This window comes from Andrographis paniculata, unplaced genomic scaffold (assembly GCF_009805555.1).
Source record: "Andrographis paniculata isolate CXL003 unplaced genomic scaffold, ASM980555v1 Contig69END, whole genome shotgun sequence".
In the NCBI taxonomy this organism is placed as follows: Eukaryota; Viridiplantae; Streptophyta; class Magnoliopsida; order Lamiales; family Acanthaceae; genus Andrographis; species Andrographis paniculata.
Window position 1 is genome coordinate 7320846 of NW_026137605.1, and position 21990 is coordinate 7342835.

General features: G+C 31.2%; 2 protein-coding genes across 3 annotated transcripts; one reads left to right on the top strand and one right to left on the bottom strand.

Moving 5' to 3' along the window:
* Positions 1–6: 6 nt before the first annotated feature.
* LOC127264168 (protein RETARDED ROOT GROWTH, mitochondrial) lies at positions 7–4226 on the top strand. Of its 2 annotated transcripts, none has more exons than XR_007841635.1 (7): positions 7–551; positions 1411–1519; positions 1656–1815; positions 2049–2197; positions 3174–3325; positions 3430–3557; positions 3666–3812. XR_007841635.1 is itself a non-coding variant. In XM_051293593.1 (7 exons), the coding sequence occupies exons 1-7, from the start codon at positions 247–249 to the stop codon at positions 3804–3806; spliced, it is 1131 nt and encodes a 376-aa protein (XP_051149550.1). In that variant the 5' UTR covers positions 8–246; the 3' UTR covers positions 3807–4226. The 2 variants fall into 2 exon arrangements, 1 of the variants encoding a protein (XP_051149550.1); XM_051293593.1 differs by having other exon boundaries at positions 8–551; positions 3443–3557; positions 3666–4226.
* A 6141-nt stretch (positions 4227–10367) lies between these two features.
* Positions 10368–13350, bottom strand: LOC127263821 (ankyrin repeat-containing protein ITN1-like). Its single transcript, XM_051293056.1, has 2 exons — positions 12849–13350; positions 10368–11272 (listed from the first exon to the last, which is right to left on the bottom strand). The coding sequence occupies exons 1-2, from the start codon at positions 13308–13310 to the stop codon at positions 10547–10549; spliced, it is 1188 nt and encodes a 395-aa protein (XP_051149013.1). The 5' UTR covers positions 13311–13350; the 3' UTR covers positions 10368–10546.
* Positions 13351–21990: the final 8640 nt, after the last annotated feature.

A 21990-nucleotide genomic window follows, 5' to 3' on the forward strand; every position in this document is an offset into this window, starting at 1 on the left:
AGTTCTGTTATTAGCAATTTAGTAAGAACCCTAATCAAGGTTGGCAACTATAGCCCCACTCGGAGTCGAGCTCGAGCCTCGGCGTTTCTGTTTTCGCAGCTTTGATTCGTCAGCACATGGATCGATCTCAACCGGAAACCAAACGGTCTTCTTGATCAAACGCGCGGTGGAGGAGGAGGAGAAGAGAAGGACGATTTCGGATTTTGATCGACATAGGAAGGAACTCGCTGCAAAAGAATCCAGTGAATGGGGAGATGGAGGGCTTCCCTTATAATTCATAGCATCAAATCTGCATCCAAAGCCCTCAATAATTCCAATATCCGCAGGGGCACATTTCTGGAATCCTCAAACTTACCCAAATTTCCGAAACCTAGAAGCCATTTCGCCAATTTTAGGGCATTTTCGGCGCTTCCATCTCCGTCCCCAAATTACGCGGACGAATATGATGCCAATGTTCGTGATTACAATCCGAATTACTTCTTGGAAGAGGAGTCACTGGAAAAGGACGAGGCGGGGAAGATTCCAGTGAAAGCTTTCTTCTTGTGCACGAGGTTCAACTATTTTTCAATTGTTTGCAAAGGATTGGTTTCGATATTTGTGGTTCTATTTTTGTTCAGTTTTCCGGTTTCAATTGGTATTAAATCTTATGATTGAGTAAAGGTTAAAGTTCTTTTCTTTTGTTGTTGTGGATCTGTGATTTCTGTCTGCTATCGAGGTTCCATATACTGCTTTCATGTTATTATTGTGAAATTCAAAATGTGATGTTGTTTTGTTGGATTACCATAGACAATTACTGAGCGAATAGGATTACAACAAACTGATTTTACTATGGCATTTGTGAGTAAAGATTGCCCCAAGAGTGTGTTTGTTACAGAGCATGGGATTGTCTAGAAATGATAGTAGATAATATAATTTCGAATGAGAATTATTCCATTGTTTAACAAAACTATGGATGAAAAAAAAAAAAAAAAAAAAAAAAGCAAACAAGAGAATAAATTGGTTAGGAGGAGATGACGAATCGGATAAGTTTTAGTGGGGCGGGAATCCTCGGAGCAATATGGTTTGTTTAGTTGGTAATTTTTTATTTTGGTGTTGGTTTTTCATTTTTGCTTTGCATAGTAATTTGGATGTGATGTTTTGTTAGATAAAATATTATATTTTTATAAAGGATTGTGAAAGTTGAATAGTAAAAATATTACCAAATGAACACACCATGTATTTCTAAATATGCATTTCTCTCCATTTCTTTGTGTCCATTTTCCTGTACCAAACCCACCCTAAGTTTTTCTGGTGTAACTTCATGCTTGATCATGTTTGTTTGCTTCATGTGGGATGTAATCACCTGCACTCACTGTTCCCCTTGGTGTTGCATTTGTGATTGCCTGTCTCTCAGATATATGGTTTTCGCAGTGTTGATTTGAAGCGAATGCAAGCCGAGAATTCTAGAAATGTCATCCCTCCAAGCTCGCGTTCTTCGAATTTCATTGCCCTTAGATATTGTGATTTCCCATCGCAAAATGTAAGGAGATTCATTTGACTCAGAACGCATTTTGTGACACTCTCAAAACATTAGTCAGTAGTTGCATTATCAAAATTTAGGGATCTTTTTTTTGTGGTCTTGTCCTCATGAAGAAGCCTTTTTTTTTTTTTTTCAGCACGGTGTAGTTAATGGGAATGTGAGTTCCCATAGTTATATGATTGTCTTCCAATATGGTTCGGCAGTTCTGTTCAATGTGGGGGATCATGAAATTGATTTCTACCTGCAAGCTGTTCGAAGACATGGCTCTGGATTGCTTTCTGAGATGAGACGAGATGGTGAGGGATTTCTTGTTTGCCTTCTCAATTTTTGTAAATATATTTGTATTAATTGTGCTTCATATGCTCTCTTTAATTGTCCAATGATGTGTCTTGGTATGATACTATTGCTTTGCTCGCCCATATTAAGATAGCTTCTTCATCTGCTCAGAACTTTCACACAATGAATATTGCAGCCATACAGTTCTTGTGTTTTTGTCATGCATATGATCAAATTATTTGTGTTTTGTCAGATTATGCAATAAAAGAGAAGCCTTTGTTGGCCGAGGATATGCAGGGAGGCGTAGATTACATTGTGTTGAAAAATCTGGACATTGATAGCATACGTGTGATTAGTAGCGTGCTCGGACAAAGCATTGCTCTGGATTATTTTGTGTCCCAGGTAATGAAAGATGCATAATTGTTCTGCTCTATTAATTAAAAAATGGGAAAATTGCACTTGGTCTCGTAGGTGTGATTGCCGCCATTGCTGTGGTTTCACATTATCTCATGCTTTGTAAATATTTTGGGTTGTGTTTAGATATGTTTGGAATTTGTTTAGTTGTTGAGTTTTGGGAATAATAAAAAGTTGAATAAAAAATAGATGTTTGATATGATGTTAATATGTATTGGATGTGATATTTAGTACAAAAAATATATGTTTTATATAATATTTTAAATGAAAAATAAGTATTTGATGTGAATTCTTTTAAAAATGTATTGTTGATTAATATTGCCAAATGTGATTTGAAAATTATAAACAAAACCTTGATCTTCAGTGCTGGAAATTAGCTGCATTAGCGTCAATAGGTCATATCAGCACACATGTCATGTGTAAATTTCCATCACCAAAAAACAAAAATATCGATGATAAACTATATATGAGATTATTTACAAATAGGTCCAAATTTTCCATCATCGAAAAACTAGAATATTGACGATGAAAAATATATTAGACTATTTACATATAGGGTCCAACTAAATAACTAATATGATAAGAGATCCACTGGCGGGACCAAAAACATAGAGTTTGTTTGGTTTGGTGTGTATTGATGCTTTTGTGTGTTTTAGGAATAGTAAAAATTTTAATTGAAACGATTGTTTGATATAATATAAATAGATCTTTAATGTAATTTTTTAAATAAAAAATAATTCCTAAATGTAATATATTAAATAAAAAATAAATGTAATGTGATATTTTTTAGAGAGAGAAAAAATAAATTACCATTGAATAGTGAAACTTGGTATAAAAAAACACAGCCAAACAGATCCATGGTTTTCCTTAAAAGTATTATTCCTGGAGAACACAGCATTGCTGTCGTAAAATTACAGCTAATGTTAGCTAAGCTCACAAGCTAATAATCTCTCCTTCCTTTTAGGTTGATGGTATGGTTGAAGAGTTTGCAGAAATCAACCGGGGAATGGAGAAAACTGGCACTTTCACCATGGACCGGAAGAAGCTGTTTCAACTGGTTGGAAAGGCTAATTCAAATATAGCTGATGTAATTCTAAAAGTCGGGCTGTTCGAAAGGTAACCGTGATGTGTGACAAACTTTGAAATGCAACTTTCCACTCACATTATCCTCTCGTCTAAATAATTTAAGCAGAAATTGGCTTGTTTTGTCTTAATTTAAGTTCCAATCTTCAGATCAGAAATTGCATGGAGAGATGCAAAATATGCACAAATACTTGACTACCTTCGCGAGGAATACGAGGTCACTCAGCGATTTGGAAACCTTGATTATAAGCTAAAATTTGTCGAGGTATCCTTAAATTTGAGGCCACTAAAATTTAGCACAACTTTCATTTGTTTTAGTGTAAAAAATATGCAAGAACTGTCGGTAATATTGCCTCTTACAAATGATCTGCAGCATAACATTCATTTCCTCCAAGAAGTGCTCCAAAACCGTAAGTCGGATCTGCTGGAGTGGTGCATCATTGTCTTGTTGAGCATAGAAAATGTAATCTCAGTGTACGAGATTGTTCACGAGTCCTTTGGAAAATCAATATGAGCTCAGTGTGTCAGGTAATTCTTTTGCTGCGACAAAGTTGCTGCAGCTGTGCTAGGTTGAAAGCATTCTTTTAGTCTTCCTTGAAATTATACAACTATAGCAATGAATTTTGCATGGCTAGAACAGTCATTATTTATATCTAAACCATTCGGTTGGTAGCCGCAGAAATAATTTGTTCTTCGTAGATTTTTCCATATAAATGCATCTCATTTTTGCTTCATTTGATCCCTGGAAGCAAATCCAGCGCTGATAAAAATAAATAACGTTGTGTTGAAAATGATTATGCATGTATTAAGTTACACAGTATGTTGAATATTTATATAGGAGATATTGTCGCAAATTACATAAGATGTTGAATAATGTGAAGATTTTGACAAGATTGCTTGTATTTAACCAGGCCTGGAATTGGGTCATTTTTCTTGTTTGTTGTATTTATTTTTTCGTTTTCAGAAATGAGAGATCATTTCAATAGTTTTTTTGTTTCTATCATGGTATCAGAGCGGGTTTAACGCAATCCGCTGTGATTTTTCTTCTTGTTTCCTGCTTTTTTTTCTTCTTTCCTTTCCGTCGATTGCAATTTGCAATCTATTTGAATAATAAAAAAAAAAGACTGACAGCTCTAGCAGCTTGTCTACCGATCATCCTGGAATGATCTTAATCACCACATACTCACCGATAGAAATTAACTGCTGTGGAGCAGAGGAATTTTGAGGGCTTTGGCTGCAAAAGGGGAAAAAGGTTTCATCACCGGAAGTATTCCTAAGCCAACAAAACTCTTATACTGATGTATTCGGGTATGTGAACACTAGCTATGAACTGTGGATTATGCTTTAAGGAAAGGTATGGTCAATGTAATGGACCTTTAATCTATCGTTTACGAAGGGAACGTGCTAGTACAGTTCAAGGGAATATGACCATTGCTGCTTACTTCACCAAGAAATAGAAGCTATGTGATGAACTCCACTGTCTCTCCAATTTCAGATAGTAAGAAAGATGTTGAGGAATATGTTGAAAGGCAGGAAACAATGGAGTTTCTAATTGGATTGAATGAATCTTTTGAAAATATAATGAGTTCCTTCAATGAACAAAATCTATACCATGCTTGCTAGTGTTGAACAACACAGAAGATTCAAGCCACTTTACATGACTCTTAACTCCACTATACTAATGAGTGCTCAAAAACTCACCCAACAGTTTAAGAAGAAAGTTTTAGAAAGAAAATTCTGTTCTGCACTCATTGCAAGAAAAGAGGTCATACAAAGAACACTTGCTTCAAGCTGAATGGGACACTAGATTGGTTTAAGTCTATCTAAGAAAAAGGAAAAAATGAGAACAAGGGAAGTCACTTTGTTCACAACATACAATCAAAGGTGAATGACTCTAATGAGAAGCTTAATACGACACCCGACTCGATTGCTGAAATGATCAAAAGGGAAATGCAAAAGATGTTTAGATGTAACATGAACAACCCCGTTGAACAGTTCAATATGTTTGAAGCAGAACAAGCGAATAATGAATTTGTGAATGTACATTGTGAGAAGTCTGTGTGCAGGTTTGTGGGTTCTTGATTCCGGTGTCACCTGCCGTATAAGTAACAATGTGAAACACTTTCAAGGTCTAACACCTCTAAAAACACCAGCCAAGATTTACTTGCCCAATGGAACAACACTACTTCATTCCCAAATTTACACACTATGATCTTTATCCACAAATTGTGTCAAGATTCTAATGTCTGTGTAAACTTCTTGGTTGAGTTCTGTTCAATACATGACTGACAAAACAAGATTGAGTTGGGAAAAAAGGAAGACTAAAAGGGCATCTCTATTACTTAACACCTATTGAAAATTCTCCTTGACAATGCAGACTTGACCACCCTTCAATAAAGTGTTAACACATATGTCTGATTTATCCTCGAATTCTAAACTTCACGTTCTTTGTGACACTTGTCATTAGGCTAAGCAAAAGAAATTGTCATATCTCATGCTACTTCTTGTTTTGAGCTTTTACATCTCGATGTATGGGGCCTTTATAATGTAGCATCTACTAATGGAAGTAGATACTTTTTCACCATTGTGGATGATCATAGCCGTGCTACTTGAATTTACCTTATAAGGCTGAAATCTCAAACTCCTGTTATATTTGGTATATTTTTGTGAAACTTGTGTAGAATTAGTTCAAAACCCATGTTAAAATGGTGCCAGCGGACAATGGAGGAGAGCTTATAGGTCATATGTTTCAACAACTGCTTCAAAACAATGGTATGTTTCTCACCAAAGGACTTGCCCTTACAACCCTGAACTGAATGACAGAATAGAAAGAGAACATCAGCACTTGTTCACTGTGGTAAGATACCTCAGGCCTACCAACATTCTTATGGGGTGAAGCCTTACAGCCACCCATCTTATAAACTTGCTCCCAAGAAGTGGAGATCACCTCACTTTATGCTATAGGGAACAACTTTAGGGGGTGTGTTCATCTGGGATTTTCTAAGATTCTATTGGATTTTAAAAAGTTTATGGATCTTTGTGGATTTAGAAAATTTACAAAATATATACAGAGTTTGATGGATTTATGTATTGATTTAAATGAATTCCTATAGATTTGATTAGATTGTTTATAAATCTATATAGATTTCATAGGATTGAAAATTAATTTTTTATTGATATTATTATTCAATATATTAATTTGTTTTAATTTATTAGAATTGTAGCATAATTTTATTATGTGTATATGTATTATTATTTTAGCAAATTTAATGTGAAATGGTAATGTGATAAAATGGATATGGAGAGGAATAATATCACATTGGCAATCGACTCGGTTCACATCCTCGCTATATTATTTTCAATTAAATTTATTTAGATATTTTTTTATGCAATAAAAAATAATAATTAATTTAAAATTTCAGTTAAAAATATAGATGCTATTATATTTTAAAATTTGAAATTATTATTATTTTATTAAGATATTATAATAATATTAATAATTATTATCATAATATTTATCACTTATAAGAATAATAATAATAATAACATATTTTAAGAATTCGTCAAAATCTCTAGGAGAGATTTTATACTGTACATTTTATACATAATTTTTTTATTAAAATCCAATAAAATTTACAGATTTTTAAGTGTATGGATTGTTGAACTTTTAAAAAAATTTGAATTGAATACGTTCAGATTTTAAAAGACACATAGATTTAAAAAATCCAACAAAATCTTAATCTTAATTGAATACAACCCCCAAATCATCTAAGGGTGTTTGGATGTCTATGCTTCGCTGATAATGCAATCCTTCAAGGTTCAAACTAGATAAGAGGGCCACCAAATGAATATTTGTAAGGTATGAACATGAAACAAAGGGATACAAAGTTCTTGATATTGAAACAAGGAAGATAAGAGTTACAAGGAATGTCACATTCTATGAAGATATGTGTCTTGGCCTAAGCACATCACCTTCTAGAACATTGCCTCACGACAATTTTTTTCCTCGAGGAAGTTGGATACCCTTTTAACACATCAAATATATGAAGTACGTGGATATATAGGATTAAAAGGATTACGGATGGGACACTTTACAAATATAAAGCTAGACTTGTAGCGAAAAACTATCTACAGAAGTATGGTGAGGATTTTGGTGAATCATTTGCTCATATTGCAAAGAGTGTCATAGTAAGACTATTCAACAAATTGTAAATAATATCTTTTTGCATGGAAGTTTGGAGGAGGAACTTTATCTTAAACCCCATCATAGATACTATGTGCCATTGAATCAATTTTGCAGATTGAGAAAGTCTTTTATGGCCTTAAACAGGCTCTAAGAATTTGGTATAAAACTCTCAATGATAAAGTGCAACAGTTTGGGTTTTGACAGTATCCTCACGATCACTATCTGTTTATCAAGACTCAAGGATCTGATGTTATAGTTCTCATAATATGTGGATGACATTCTCTTAACCGGATCAGGGCCGTTCCTGACTTTCGAAGGGCTCGGTGCAAAATAAAAGTTAGGAGCCCTTAAATATATATATATATATATAATATTTTTTACCTATAATAAAATATAAATTAAAAAAATATGTATTTTTATAGTATAAATTTTAAAAATTGCCCTGCCATACAAAAAATATAGATGAAAAGTCATCTTCTCAACACCAAAAAAATATAAAAATGAGTTTAATTAAATATTTTTTAAAGTAAAAAGGAATTCATGCTATTTTTTAAAGTATTTTTAACTACCAAGCCATGCAATTGTACCAATACATTAATGTCAAATAATATTTATATATAAATAATTTATATATAACATAAATAAATAATGGATCCCAATTTAGATTGGGCCCTGGGCGATCGCCCCTTTCGCTCGGGCCCAGGGACGGCCCTGAACCGGATCCTCTCATAAGCTTGTTCAAAGCGGCAAAAATTATCCACGTAAGGCTTTTACCATCAAGGATCTAGGTGATGGAAAACTTCTTTCTTGGCATTCAAATTCAATAACATGATTATGGGATCACTTTTATCTCAATCACAATATATACATGACATACTCGAAGATATGAGAATGCTTGAGGCTAAGCCAGGCTTGACTTCGCTGCAACTTTTAGGCAACAATGGTGATCCTCTTGAGGATCCATCAACGCACAGAAGATTTATTTATAGAGTGTTGTATTTGAATTTCTCAGGACCTGACATTACATTTGCCTGCCAACAGTTCAACCAATTCATGGACAGACCTTTGCTGCCTCCTTGGAAGGTTGCAAAGCATCTTCTTAAATATCTAAAAGGATCTATGAGTTACAATTTTGTTCTAAGATCTAAGGGTGTGTTTCTCTGCAAGCCCGGTTTGTTGACAGCAAAAATTGCACTTTTGTTTTTTTTTTTTAAAAAAAAATAAAACATAAATACAGTCCAAATATTTCATTTATTTGATATTTATAATAATATAATTTAATAAAATATATACAATATATATGTCATTTTGTAGAGTATAAAATTTTTTATAATAAAAAAAAATTAAAAATACATATGTAGATATAATATAAATTCATATTTAAATCATACCATTATTAATTTTTAAAATTTAAATGTAATACACACATATATTATTGTATTTACTACCTATCAAATAAATACATATCAATACTCCCGAAATCCAAACCAAATCTACACACTAAAGAAACACATAAATTCAAACCTACCTAAAAATCAAATAAACACCAAACTCAAACCAAAATTTTCTCAAACCTCCCTAAAAAAACACACCCTAACTTTTCATTACAATTATCAGGATTTTGCGACTTTAATTGGGGAACATGTCCTAATTCACGAAAATCTATCACAGGATATTGTGTTTTCCTTAGCTATAATTTAATTTCTTGGAAGGCAAAGAAACAAACTAGGATGATTATATCTTCCACGGAAGTAGAATATCAGAGCATGAGCACAACATCGTGTGAATTGGTGCGGATTTCTTATTTACTTGAAGCTCTAAAGCTTCATGTCTTAACACCAAGACCATTACACTTTGATAACCAATCGGCCCTTTACATCACTAGGAATCTAATGTATCACGAGATAAACGAAGCACATTGGAATGATATGCCATTTGGTTATAAAGCACTACGAATTAGATTTCATCATGTCAACGCATGTTAGGACGAGTGCTCAGATTGCGGATATCTTCACCAAAGCTTTATCCAACTCTACATTCAAATCTCTCCGCGCCAAGCTCAACCTTCTCCCGCTTGGCTTGAGAAGAAAAACAGGCAAGCTTACTTGTATTTAGCTAGGCTTGGAATTGGGTCATTTATCTTATTTGTTGTATTTATTTTTTCATTCTCTCCTTACGCCTATTTTTTAGCTGGGTTGGACTTATAACCGTGAGGTCATGGGTTTAAACTCTTGACGTCTCAGGTTACCTGCCACACGTGGTTTGCCTGTGGGATTCTCACGTCATAAAAAATAAATAAATAAAATAATAATAATAATAATTGTTCAATCATCTTATGAGAAAGGAGAGATTATTCTTATAGTTCTTTGGTTTTCATCAAATAGTACTAATATAGTTAATTTGTTTAATATCAAAATTTTGTACTATGGAATATGATCTTTGTTGATACATAATATGATGTTAAATAACATGTTCACTTTGTAATTTTTGTATTAGGTGCCGAGAAATGTGTTTTAATATAAATATAATATTTTTTGTTGAATTATCGATTATTTGTGAGTGAATAGAATGTATATTTTGTATTTAATACTTTCTTCGTCTTGAATAATTGTCGTCATTATTACTTTTTGGTTTATTCATTAAATTTATATATATTAAATAATTTTATTTCCTAATAATTTCATTAATCCTATTTTAGCTAATAATAATCAATTTGAACGTTATTCCTTTTTTTTTTTTTTTTTTGAATTCTATTAATTTTTCAATAATTATTTTTTTATAATATCTTCATTTTATTTTTCATCTACTTCACTTTTAAATTAAAATTGTAGTATTATCTTTTAGTATTTATATCCAATCAAACAATAAAGATCCCAAACAGAACGGAGTAATATTTATTGAAAATTGTATGATTAAAAAAGTATTAGGTAAACCGACGAATAAATATAAAAAAAACTTACGCCGTTTCTTACATTGCAATCAAAGAGATGTATTTTACTTTTTGTTGCCAATAAAATTTGAACTAATAATCTTGCGGTCATCAGTCTTTTCTTCTAACACGAACACTGTCATACATGACTCACTTCAGACAAGTTTTTTGGCATTTTGGGCCGCCACAACACAACCCCTCTCTTCTGCAGCCACCGGTCCACCAACCGGACCGTATTCCCGACGAAGAGAATCAGCATAACACTGCACCACACGACGAGCGCAATCTCGGTGACATGGTTGAACGACTTCCGGTCCTTCCCGGGAGTCACGACGGCGATTGCAATCGCATACGTCGCCGCAGTCGACGTGATCGTCAGCCACATAATCACCATCAAAACCCACATGAAAAGCCTCCGCCGGAACGGCAACCCGCTAATTAAAAGCAAGATCGTGCTTAGGGACGCGATGAATGCGATGGTGTTGACGCGCATAAAGGCCTTAAACGATTTGGGATGGTTATGAGCTATTATAGCTTCCCCTGCCCGGTGCGGGTACAATCCATTTGAATCTGGGCCAGAGTCATCCTGCCAGACGCCGCCGGGAGGGTTAACCCCGACTTGGAAAGCCATTGTTGCTATAAGAATCGCTACCACCATTATGGCGTCGCGCTTTTTTGTTAGCCATTTAACCGGTTGATTTTTGGCGTAGCCCGAGTCGTGCAATTTCGATGTAAGAATGTTCTTTATCCTCGAAGAAGTTGCGTCCCGCGGAATACATTGGTCTAGCATGGCTACCGGCGTTAGCCCCTCGGTGTTTTTCGCGTGGAGGTTTACGTCGGATATTCTTGCCAAGTACTCGACTACCTACACGTAATTGTGTAACTATGGTGACAATAAGTTAATCCCAAAAAGAAAGTTTAACAAATAGATAAATATGATGCATCTAGGCCCGTTCCTGACTTTTATGGTAGATAGGAATAAATTAAGGGTGCCTTTGACGTAGAGAATGAATTGTAAAAAAATAATGGTAGAGAAAATAAATTCAGTAGAAAAATTGATTTGATTGTTCTGTTTGGTAAAACGATGTATTGCGATTGAAAACGGGAAAATGAATCGACGAGGAGAAAACGATGAATTAAATTAAAAGAAAATTTTAGTAAAGTAAAAATCTATGGAAAATATTGCAATCTTCATTTAGTATTTTATGTTGGAATCAAAAGATGTAATACTAACATATTCATTAAAATTTGTGTGTATTTCATACAAACATATGTTTTTTTATGGAGGGAATAAAAAATACAAATAAACAACTATTAATAAAATTATTTCTAAAAAATAAATTAACAAACTTTTTGAAATCATATGATCAAATCAATTTATACAAATACAAAAAATTTCAAAAGAATATAATATCTCTATCTTAATACAATAGTTTTGTTAATTTTTTTGTCCGTCTCAAAATAATAATCTTATTTCCATAAATAACAATATCACCATAAAACTACCCTTACTTTTTAATTTTATTACACAATTTCCACTACTTTTTACACTAATACACTCACAAGGGCAAAAAAAATTTTTATCCATACTTTTTACCAACTACCAATATAATATCAATATTCCTTAAATTTTGTGTCTAACCCAATTAAGATTATAATTCTAGGACGGAGGGAGTAATATATTACAATTTATAAAATAATTTTAAAAATTATTGGTTTTATATGCTCAACAAAAAAATTTTCCACATAATTTTTAAGTTTATAATATACTATCTCCATCTCAATTCAAATTAATATTTTTATTATTTTTGTCCGTGTCACTACAAAATATCTCTTTTATATTTAGTAAAAGTAGTAATATACTAATACCAAAATACATTTACATTTTACTTAAATTATAAATATATCATTATACATACAATTTGCTTTATAAATAAAATCAAATCACAAAAATATCAAAACTTCTTACATACTTCAATTAACAAATAAAATACTATTATTTTTTAATCTAATACTATAAAACTCCAAAGGGTCTGTTTGGAGTGAAACGGAGAGAATATATTCCAATATATCACAAAAAGTCAATATTTAATATTTTTTTTTTATCTTTGAATATTAATTATTATATCTAGAAAAAAAAATAGAAAAATACTTTTATTAGTATCTTATAATACTAAAAATACAAATATAAAAATATTTTTAATATTAAACGTAAGACATAAATGTGACACAAGTAGACAGAAGGAGTAGTACTAGATGTCTTATAATACTAAAAATACAAATATAAAGATATTTTTAATATTAAATACGCAAAACATAAATGTGACACAAGTGGACAGAAGGAGGAGTACTAGATACAAAATATTATTTTTAGATTAAGATTAATTTGAATAAAAAAATACTTCAAACAAAAAAATTAAAACAAACAAACCTAATATTACCTCGACTTGTCTGGCGTCAACTCCAATGTGCAAGACAGTGTTGCCATTGCCGTCCTTTTCCCGGACGGCCGCGGGAAATTTCTCGGCAAGCTCCGACAGGACGGCGACATGGCCGTTCATGGCGGCGAGATGGGCGGGGTTTCGGAATTGGCCGTCACGTGACAAGCACATGCCGGGCGCCGCCAGCAGCAGCCTCCGCACGATCTCGACGTGGCCATCGGCCGCCGCTATGTGCAGCGGCGACGATTTTCCGGCGTCGAGTTGGCGCGCGAGGTGAGGAGCGCGGTCCAGGACCTCCGCGACGAAAGTGGAGTGAGCCTTGATGGTTGCCACGTGGAGCGGAGTTTTGTCGGGACAGTTGTAGGAAACCCTTTCTAGAAGAAACGGGTCCTGCTGGAGTAATGCACCTAGGAGCGTCGTATTCCCGGCCAGGGCGGCGTCGTACAGCTGGTTTTCCGACATCGGCGCCGGCGCCGGAGCTGTTCTTGGTTGAGGGTGGGCGGTTGGGTGGGTGGACGGAATGCCGTTCAACTTGGGGGTTAAATAATGGGTGTGTCTGTGTGTTGACTTTGTCAACGGAGTTGACCGTGGAAGCTGCTGGGAATTACACTCTTATTATCTTATGTAACAACATTACTGAGTTCGTTCGAGTTTATTAGTTAATAAATTAATTCCAAATAAAAAATTTTAAATAATAGATAGATCTTTAATGAATGAAAGTGGAGTATATATATACTCCCTCCGTCCAACTACAAAATATATATTTTTACTTTTAGATATTTAATTATAAAGTAACTATTATATTAAATACTTTATACCCTTACTTTACATCACATTATTACTTTTATATCCAAAATTAAGAGCAAAAATATCATTATATTATTTTTACTTACTTATTATAATTAAAATAATGTTATTTCTTAAACTTCGCACCAAAAGTAACTATATACTTTCTTATTTGGACGAAGAAAGTATTATTTAGGATGTGTTTCTCGATTTTGGCAAAATTTTCACCATAGTTTAATAAAATATATATATTATTTTGTAGAAAATAAATTTTTTAAATACAAATAAATTAAATTTTAAAAATATATATTGAATATAATATAAATTCATAATCAAATCATATCATTATTAATTTTATCAATTAAATTTAATACATATTTTATATTATTATATTCATTACCTATCAAATCAGCACATTTATTTTATCTTTAATATGAATAGTAATTTATAACTATATATTTTTATAAAAAGAATACTCCATCCGTCCCGCAACAAGGGTGACGTTTGCTTTTTGCACGTAGATTTTTGAATATTAGTATTATATTAAATTGTAGTAAAAAAGACAAAAATATCCCTATTAGTATGGTGTAATATAAAAGTAATAGTATTTGTGTAATATATTGTAAGTCGAAAGGGTATTTATTATGTGAAGTAGGTAGTACAATTACTAAATTAGGAAATGGTAACTTTGGGACAGACAAAAATGAAAAATGGTAACCTTTCAATGGGACGGAACCTTATTTTAGTACGAACGAAAATGAAAAATAGTAACATTTCAATGGGATAGAATATAAAAAAAATATATAATAATAGTTAATATAAGTGTATATGTATGTTATATATATGTTCACACTTGTAGAGAGCAAAATATGTTTTTCAATGTCTGAAGTCTTGGTAAAGTAACACGTATAATAATGTTAAAAAATAATGCATGGTAATTAAATACAGTTAATTTCTAATGGCTCAGTTTGGTTTTGGTTTTGTATTATATTTGAATTTCAATTTGAAGTTTAATTTAAATAGTATTTTTTTTCATAAATTAAATATTATTTTATAAGTTATTACATTTAAATATTTAGTATTTATAGTAAAATTTAAATTCAGACCAAAATAACAAACCCTTGTTTTGACTGTGTTATCATTATAAGGTGAAGTATAAGTCGTTGACTTGGAACTAGACTTTTGGAACGTTCGATTCGACACCTGATTGGTGGATGACTTTCGAGTGCCTATTTCTTAATAACAATAACAACAATAATAATTCTACTTATGTTTATTTTGACTTTTGGGACAGTATATATATATATATATATTTGAAAAATCTTTTAAATTTTATATTTTTTAAAAATATATTTATTTATTTTAATAAAATATTTCATCAAATATTATTTTAATATTAAAATCAATCAATTCTTTTCAAACTTTTAATAAAAAATGCACCCTTGTTTCCATGTAACAATTGAAAAGTAATACTCCCTCCGTCCTAAATACCTTGTAACATTTTTTTTTTCCCAAATTCACTGCAATACTTCCAAATTTAACAATAATTAATAATATTTTTATACATATATTAATATACATTTCATTTTATCCCATCACATCACTCAAATAAAAAAAAACAAATAATCATTTCTCTCTCCAATCACATTACTTAATATCCAAATTATCGCAAATTAATATAATTAATACTCTCCACCTAAATTCCCGTGCCAAACACAAATATTACATTGCATTTGGAACGGAGGGAGTACAATTTCAGCAAGTAGATCATACTACATTTATTGCATCTCCTACAATATTAAGTCAAGAGTACATTTGTATCGAGAATAAAATTGCAGGCAATAAAGAGTAGAATTGTAAAAAAGAAAAAGCTTTGTTAAAAATGAGAATTGATTTATTCTATTTGATAAAAATAAACAATTTAGTTAAAAATTGTAAAAAAATGATATATGACAAGTGAAAAAAGAAATGATGAATAAAATGAAAGAGAATTTCAATAAAGTGAAAATTCATAAAAAAATAAAAATAAAAATATATCGATTGTATTTAGTCAATGATTTTTTCACCGTCAATTTGGATGCAATATTTCATAAAATCAGAATAATATATTTTTAAAGAAAATTGTAAAAAATAAATAGTACAAAAATTAAACAATTAACTCTACACATTTATCAATTTCATTTCTCTTTATTTATTTGTGCATGTAAAAATAAAAATAAAAATAAAAAATCATTCCTTTTTTAAATTTGAATTCTCCGATCAAACAGATAAACTAAAAATATATATATATATATATATTTATCTTAAATTATTATAAAAAAATATTTATTTTTTTTTCAAAATGTCCAACAAACATCTGTGCACATCCAACAATAAAAATTACACTATACAAATTATTATAGTAGATAAGACCATAAGACATATAGTAAATAATGTTTAGTGGAGGGCCATTTCGTTAATTAGAGGATTATGTTTGTTGTTAATATATATATATATATATATCTGCAAGTTGTAGTTCAAATAATAAATTTAATTATTTTATGGGCAACTTTCACATATTTTTTTAATTTTATATTCATATTCTTATTTACTTTTTATACATTAATTTTATTTTCTTTATTTTTTATTTTTACAAATTTATTCTTTTTTACTTCCTATTCATGTAAAAATTCTATAATACCCTCATTTAATTTCTTTATCATTTTTCTTCTTTTTTCAACTACACTGTAATTTTTATAATTTATTTATATTTTTTATTAATTTAAATATAAAATAAAAGATTACAACAACAAAAATAATAATTGACAAGAAATAATAATATATAATACAAAAGTACTCATAACTCTTACATTATAATTATATAAAATATTTATAAGAAAAATATTGATTTCAATTAAATATAAGTATGAGTAATATAATAAACAAGCTGAAAATAATAAATTTTTATTTGAAAAAATATTTTTCTATTATAAAAACTAAAGTATTGTAACAAATTCTGCAAAAATTATTGAGCCATAAGTAAATAGATTCTATATACAAAAATTTATTTATATAAAATAGATAGATTTGTTCCATAGATAAACAAATAATATAATTAAATATTATTTAGTTAAGGGTTTTGGATTATATTTGGTGGATAAAAATATGAATAAAAAGTTATTTAGAGGGTAAAATGGGTAAAAATGTGAAATAATTACAAAAAGGGAGTGATGCGAAATAAATAGAAAGCTAAATAAAAAAATTATATGAATATGGACTAATAAGGAAAATGATTTAGGAATCGAGGATTTTAGAAGAATTAACCCTTATTTTATTGGTTGTTGTTATTTTCTAGTTGTGTGTAAGTAATGTATCATTAATAAAATAATTAACTAGGGATGTGTTTGGATGAAGTTTAAGAAGGGTGTGTTTGTTTTGGAATTCTTGGATTTTGAGTGACATTTTTTATTAGTAAAATTTTGAATTTGAATAATTGTTTAATATAATTGTTAAGCACAAAAAAATAAAGTTAGGGTTTGAGCAGGAAGGATGAATGGATGGACCAGTGGCGATCCATGGAGGGCCAGAGCCATTCAGTCGGATGATTGTTGGGCCAGGTCGGTCGGACGGTTGCCCCTATGGACAGCTTGTTGGTTAGTCACAAATGTTACCGGCTAGAAGTGGTTTCGGACGGTTCAAATCGGTAACCGATGAGGAACCGGTTTTGGACGATTTTTAATTGACGTAGAAGCAGTTTTTTACGATTACCGACGTGAAATCAGTTTTTTGGGCGGTTCAAGAGTAACCGCCATAGAAGTGGTTATGGAAGGTTTGGTTTGATACATATTTAAGTAGCCTCAGCGATAGAGGAAAAACATCTTCAATCAGACAAAATTCCAAGAGAATCTCATTGGAAATCATCATTTTATTTTCAGTTATCATTTTCAACTTTCATTTTCTTTTCACTTGAGGATTTATAGTCCCAAGTTTTATTGTTCAAATTCGAAATATATTTTCGAATTTTACTTTTAATTTGTTGAAATTTTACCATCAACAAATTGGTGACCACAGTGGAAAAAAAATAATAATAATTGATCATATGTCTAACGAAAATTTCATACAACTCCGATCAAATTATTGTAAGGAACTTCATGGCAGGTTCTCAATCTCAAAGCCTCAGCACAGCTATCAGGGCCACCACGGCAACGCCACCATCAATCCTCACTACAGGGATCATCTCTCAAATACCATCGGAATGGTTAAATCATGTTCAACAAATGAATAATAAGCAAACAACAACCTTGCATATAATGTTGCACGAGCAATAAAACTTGATACATAACATGTTAAGTCAAGCCCTGTCAAAAGTCACACTTCACTCCGCGCCTTCACCTCCAAGAATGTCCCTTTTGCGCTTTCAAGCAAACTTCACAGCGCCTTTATTTGTGGACAACACCATTCCAAGTGCTATCCTAGGGCCATCATTCGTGGACAACACCATTCCAAATGCTATCGTAGGACCGTCATTTGTGGACAACACCATTTCAAGTGCTATCATAGGGCCATCATTCGTGGACAACACCATTCCAAGTGCTATCACAGGGTTTTCATTCGTGGATAGCACCATTCCAAGTGCTATAATCCCTACTAGGGCAGAGAGAGGGAAAACTCCCCTCACTTTTCCAAATAATATCCCTTTGGGGATTCGGCCTGAGCCGTTTCAACAGAAGGATGACCGACTTTGACAAAGGGATGATCGACCTGGAGGTCATCCTCATGATCTCATTCCAGTTCTGAATCATCCAATACTGGGAGAAGTCGGTTGGCCTTACATGGGAAGGATTGGAGATAGCCGTCCAGTGGGAAGTCGGTTGGCCTCAGGATATATCTACCAGACTCGTCTCCAGCGGGAAGTCAGTTGGCCTCAGGAGAGTCAACCACTGGAGGGTCGGTCGCTGGTTAGCCGGCTTTGAAAGGGCCAACCAGAGGACCCAAAGATGGGAGCTCAACCACCGAAGAATTTGTGGCTGAAAGGTCAGTTGTTGGCAGGTCAGTTGGTTGTTGATCAGGAGAAGCTGGTAGTGTGGTCAGGAAAGAGAGCCAAGAATACCTTATCGGCAACCGACTTGACGCATAAAACAATGGGGTTGGTAGTTAAAGACTCTCAATTTTTGTTGCAGACCCAAACAACACTTCTTGTGCCGATCGAGAGTGATGTTTGGGAGTCAAAGAAGAAGGAGGCAAGTTGTTGAGCACAAAAAAATAGGGTTAGAGTTTGAGCCTAGGAATGATGACTGGATGGATCCAGTTCCAATGGAGGGCTAGAGTCATTCGGTCGAATGGTTGTTGGGGCTAAAGTGGTCGAACGGTTGCCCCTACGGACAGTTTTTGTCTGAGTTTGGGCCTTGGGACGGCTACAAAGGTAACTGACGTGGAAATGGTTTTGCTGGGATGGCTGGTCGGTTGGTCACAAAGGTTACCGACTAAGAAGCGGTTTCGGACGATTCAAATCGGTAACCGACGAGGAAGTGGTTTTGGACGGTTTGTAACCAACGTGGAAGCAATTTTTTTTATAATTACCGACGTGAAAGCAGTTTTTTGGGCGGTTCAAGGGTAACCGCCATAGAAGTGGTTATGGATTGTTTGGTTTTATACGTATTTAAGCAGCTTCAACGATAGATGAAAGACATCTTCAATCAGACAAAATTCCAAAAGAATCTCATTTGGATCATCATTTTATTTCCCGTTATTCTTTTCAACTTTCATTTTTCTTTTCATTTGAGGATTTATAGTTCCAAGTTGTATTGTTCAAGTTCGAAATATATTTTCAAATTTTACTTTTAATTTGTTAAAATTTTACCATCAACATTAATATAAATATGTGTTGATATAATATTTAAATATAAAATTAATTTTTTTACTAAATTATAAAAACATAAAAATAAGTATTTAATTCCATATTTTTTAATAATAACTAAATACTAAAAACTCTTAAAAAGATAAACAGACATGCAACCTAAAAGTTTCTTATTTCCTTAAAGTTTGATTTATTTTTTGTTTGACCATTTCTAAATGGATTTCCAGTCAAACCCATCTAAATAAGATTTTGTTGATTTGGATATGTTCTTTTTTTTAAAAAAAAAAAAAAAGAAAAAAAAAGAAAAGAAAAAAAACGTATATATATATTAATATAACTCCAACCAAAATGATGAAATATTATTACTTTCTAAAGAGCTCTTGTCAGTTGGAGTCATGATTTTACTAATATATATATATATATACACACATATAATGGTTGGAGCAAAAATGTACTATAATTTTAATCTGCATTTGTTTGATTAATATCCTAATTTGTTAGATTATACCGTCAAGAAATACTCTCTTCGTCCCATAACAAAGTATCTATTTTTTCATTTTAGTCTGTCTCATTTTAGTCTATCCCATAATAAAGTAATCATTTCCTTTTTTTAGTAATTGTACTATATATCTAATATTACAAATACTCTTACAACTTACAATATATTATACAAATATCATTACTTTTATATCACATATACAAATAAGGTTATTTTAGTCATTTCTATTTTATTCCTACTATATCTCAATATAATACTAATATTTTTAAAACTACGTATAAAAACAAATTATCTTGAGAGATTGTAAAGTGAAAATAGATTATTTTGTGAGAGAATTTTTGGCCTACGCATCGGACAATGATCACCTATGACTTATGTGTCACAAGGCGGGTTCCATGGATAACGGAGATGAAATAGTGGTTGGTCGCGATTCCGCGAGGGTGAGTTAACCTTTTAGAGTACGCTATGGGTAAATTTTCGATCGAATCTAATAGCGTGCAAATTAGATCTGACAAAACAAGTCACATTAAATGAACTATGTGCCTCATATAAGACTTGAAAGTAGATTTGTCCAAACAGTTTGAATTATTGGTTACTGTTTGAAACTGTTGATTTCGGTACATCGGAAAATTGAGCTAAAATAGAATCTTTCGAATCATGGTTACAATTTTGGTTTAACAGTTTCGATTATAATTTCAAAATTGAATTTTCGGTTTAAATATCACCAATTTTGATTTGAACCGCCAATATATATTTATTACTGTATTTTTTATTTTTCTAAAATTTAAAATTATTTAAAAATTGTTAATTTCAATTCAAATTTTATTTAGATATATATCAATTATTTATATATTGTGTAAAAATTATATAAATAATAATGGATTAGATTGTTACCGTATTAAAATTAATAAAAATAATAAATAGTTAAGTTAAATATCAAATAAAATAAATTATAAAAAAATTAGTGTATTAGATAATAATATAATTTAAATTAAATATAATTATATATTAAAAATTTATAAAAACTAACATATAAATATCCAAAAATAATATTATACTCCATGTGTTCCAAAATAATTCACATAAATTAATTTTAGAAAAGCGATATAATTTTAAATTTAGATAAATTTATTTAATTATTTTTGTTTTAAGATAGATGAAAATGGAGAAATTTTGAGTGAATTGATATACGATATTATATGTAATTTAATTAATTAAATTAATTTATATTTATCAAATATATTTTGATTTAATAAATTGTATAAAAATAAAAAATATCAATTTTCATGGAACATATAAAAATTAAAAATATATATATAAAAAATTTGAACCTGTGAAAATATTATTTTTTATATTATTCATAATTTTTTTTTATTAATATTTATATTACTCTTATTTTTATAAAATAATATATAGTATTTTTTTATTATAAATATAATATTCATTTTATTCAAAAAATTTACCCTAATAAAAACATCACACATCTGTGTGCATTCCCCTACCCTTTTGCTGCTCGCCCGGTGCTTAGTGCCCCTATCAGGTTAATAATATAAGTGTGTTTGTTTGGGATTTGAATTTTGAGTTGAGATTTAAATTTGAATTTAAATAATTGAAATTGAAATATAAATAGGTATTTATGCAATAGTGTGAATCTAAAATAATTTTTAGTATAATATAAAAAATAAAAAATAGGTATTTGATTTGATATTTTTGGAAAAAAAAATGAGATAATAGTGTATTTAAAATTCAATCTCCTAAACAAAACACCCTTAAAAATAAAAACTCACTGGTTCGAACCGGCAGATTTCGGTTCAAAAAAATCGACCGACGTGGAACTGGGAACCGGCGATAGCCGTATGAATGTTATATTGTCATGGCCTAAAATTAAAATTAATTAAAATTATTTATAATAAAATTAAAATTAACTTTTTTCTTTTTAATTATTTTTTTATTTTTCTTAAGTAATACAAAAATTAATAGTACATATTTTGATTATATGATGACCGTATTCATATTTTCCA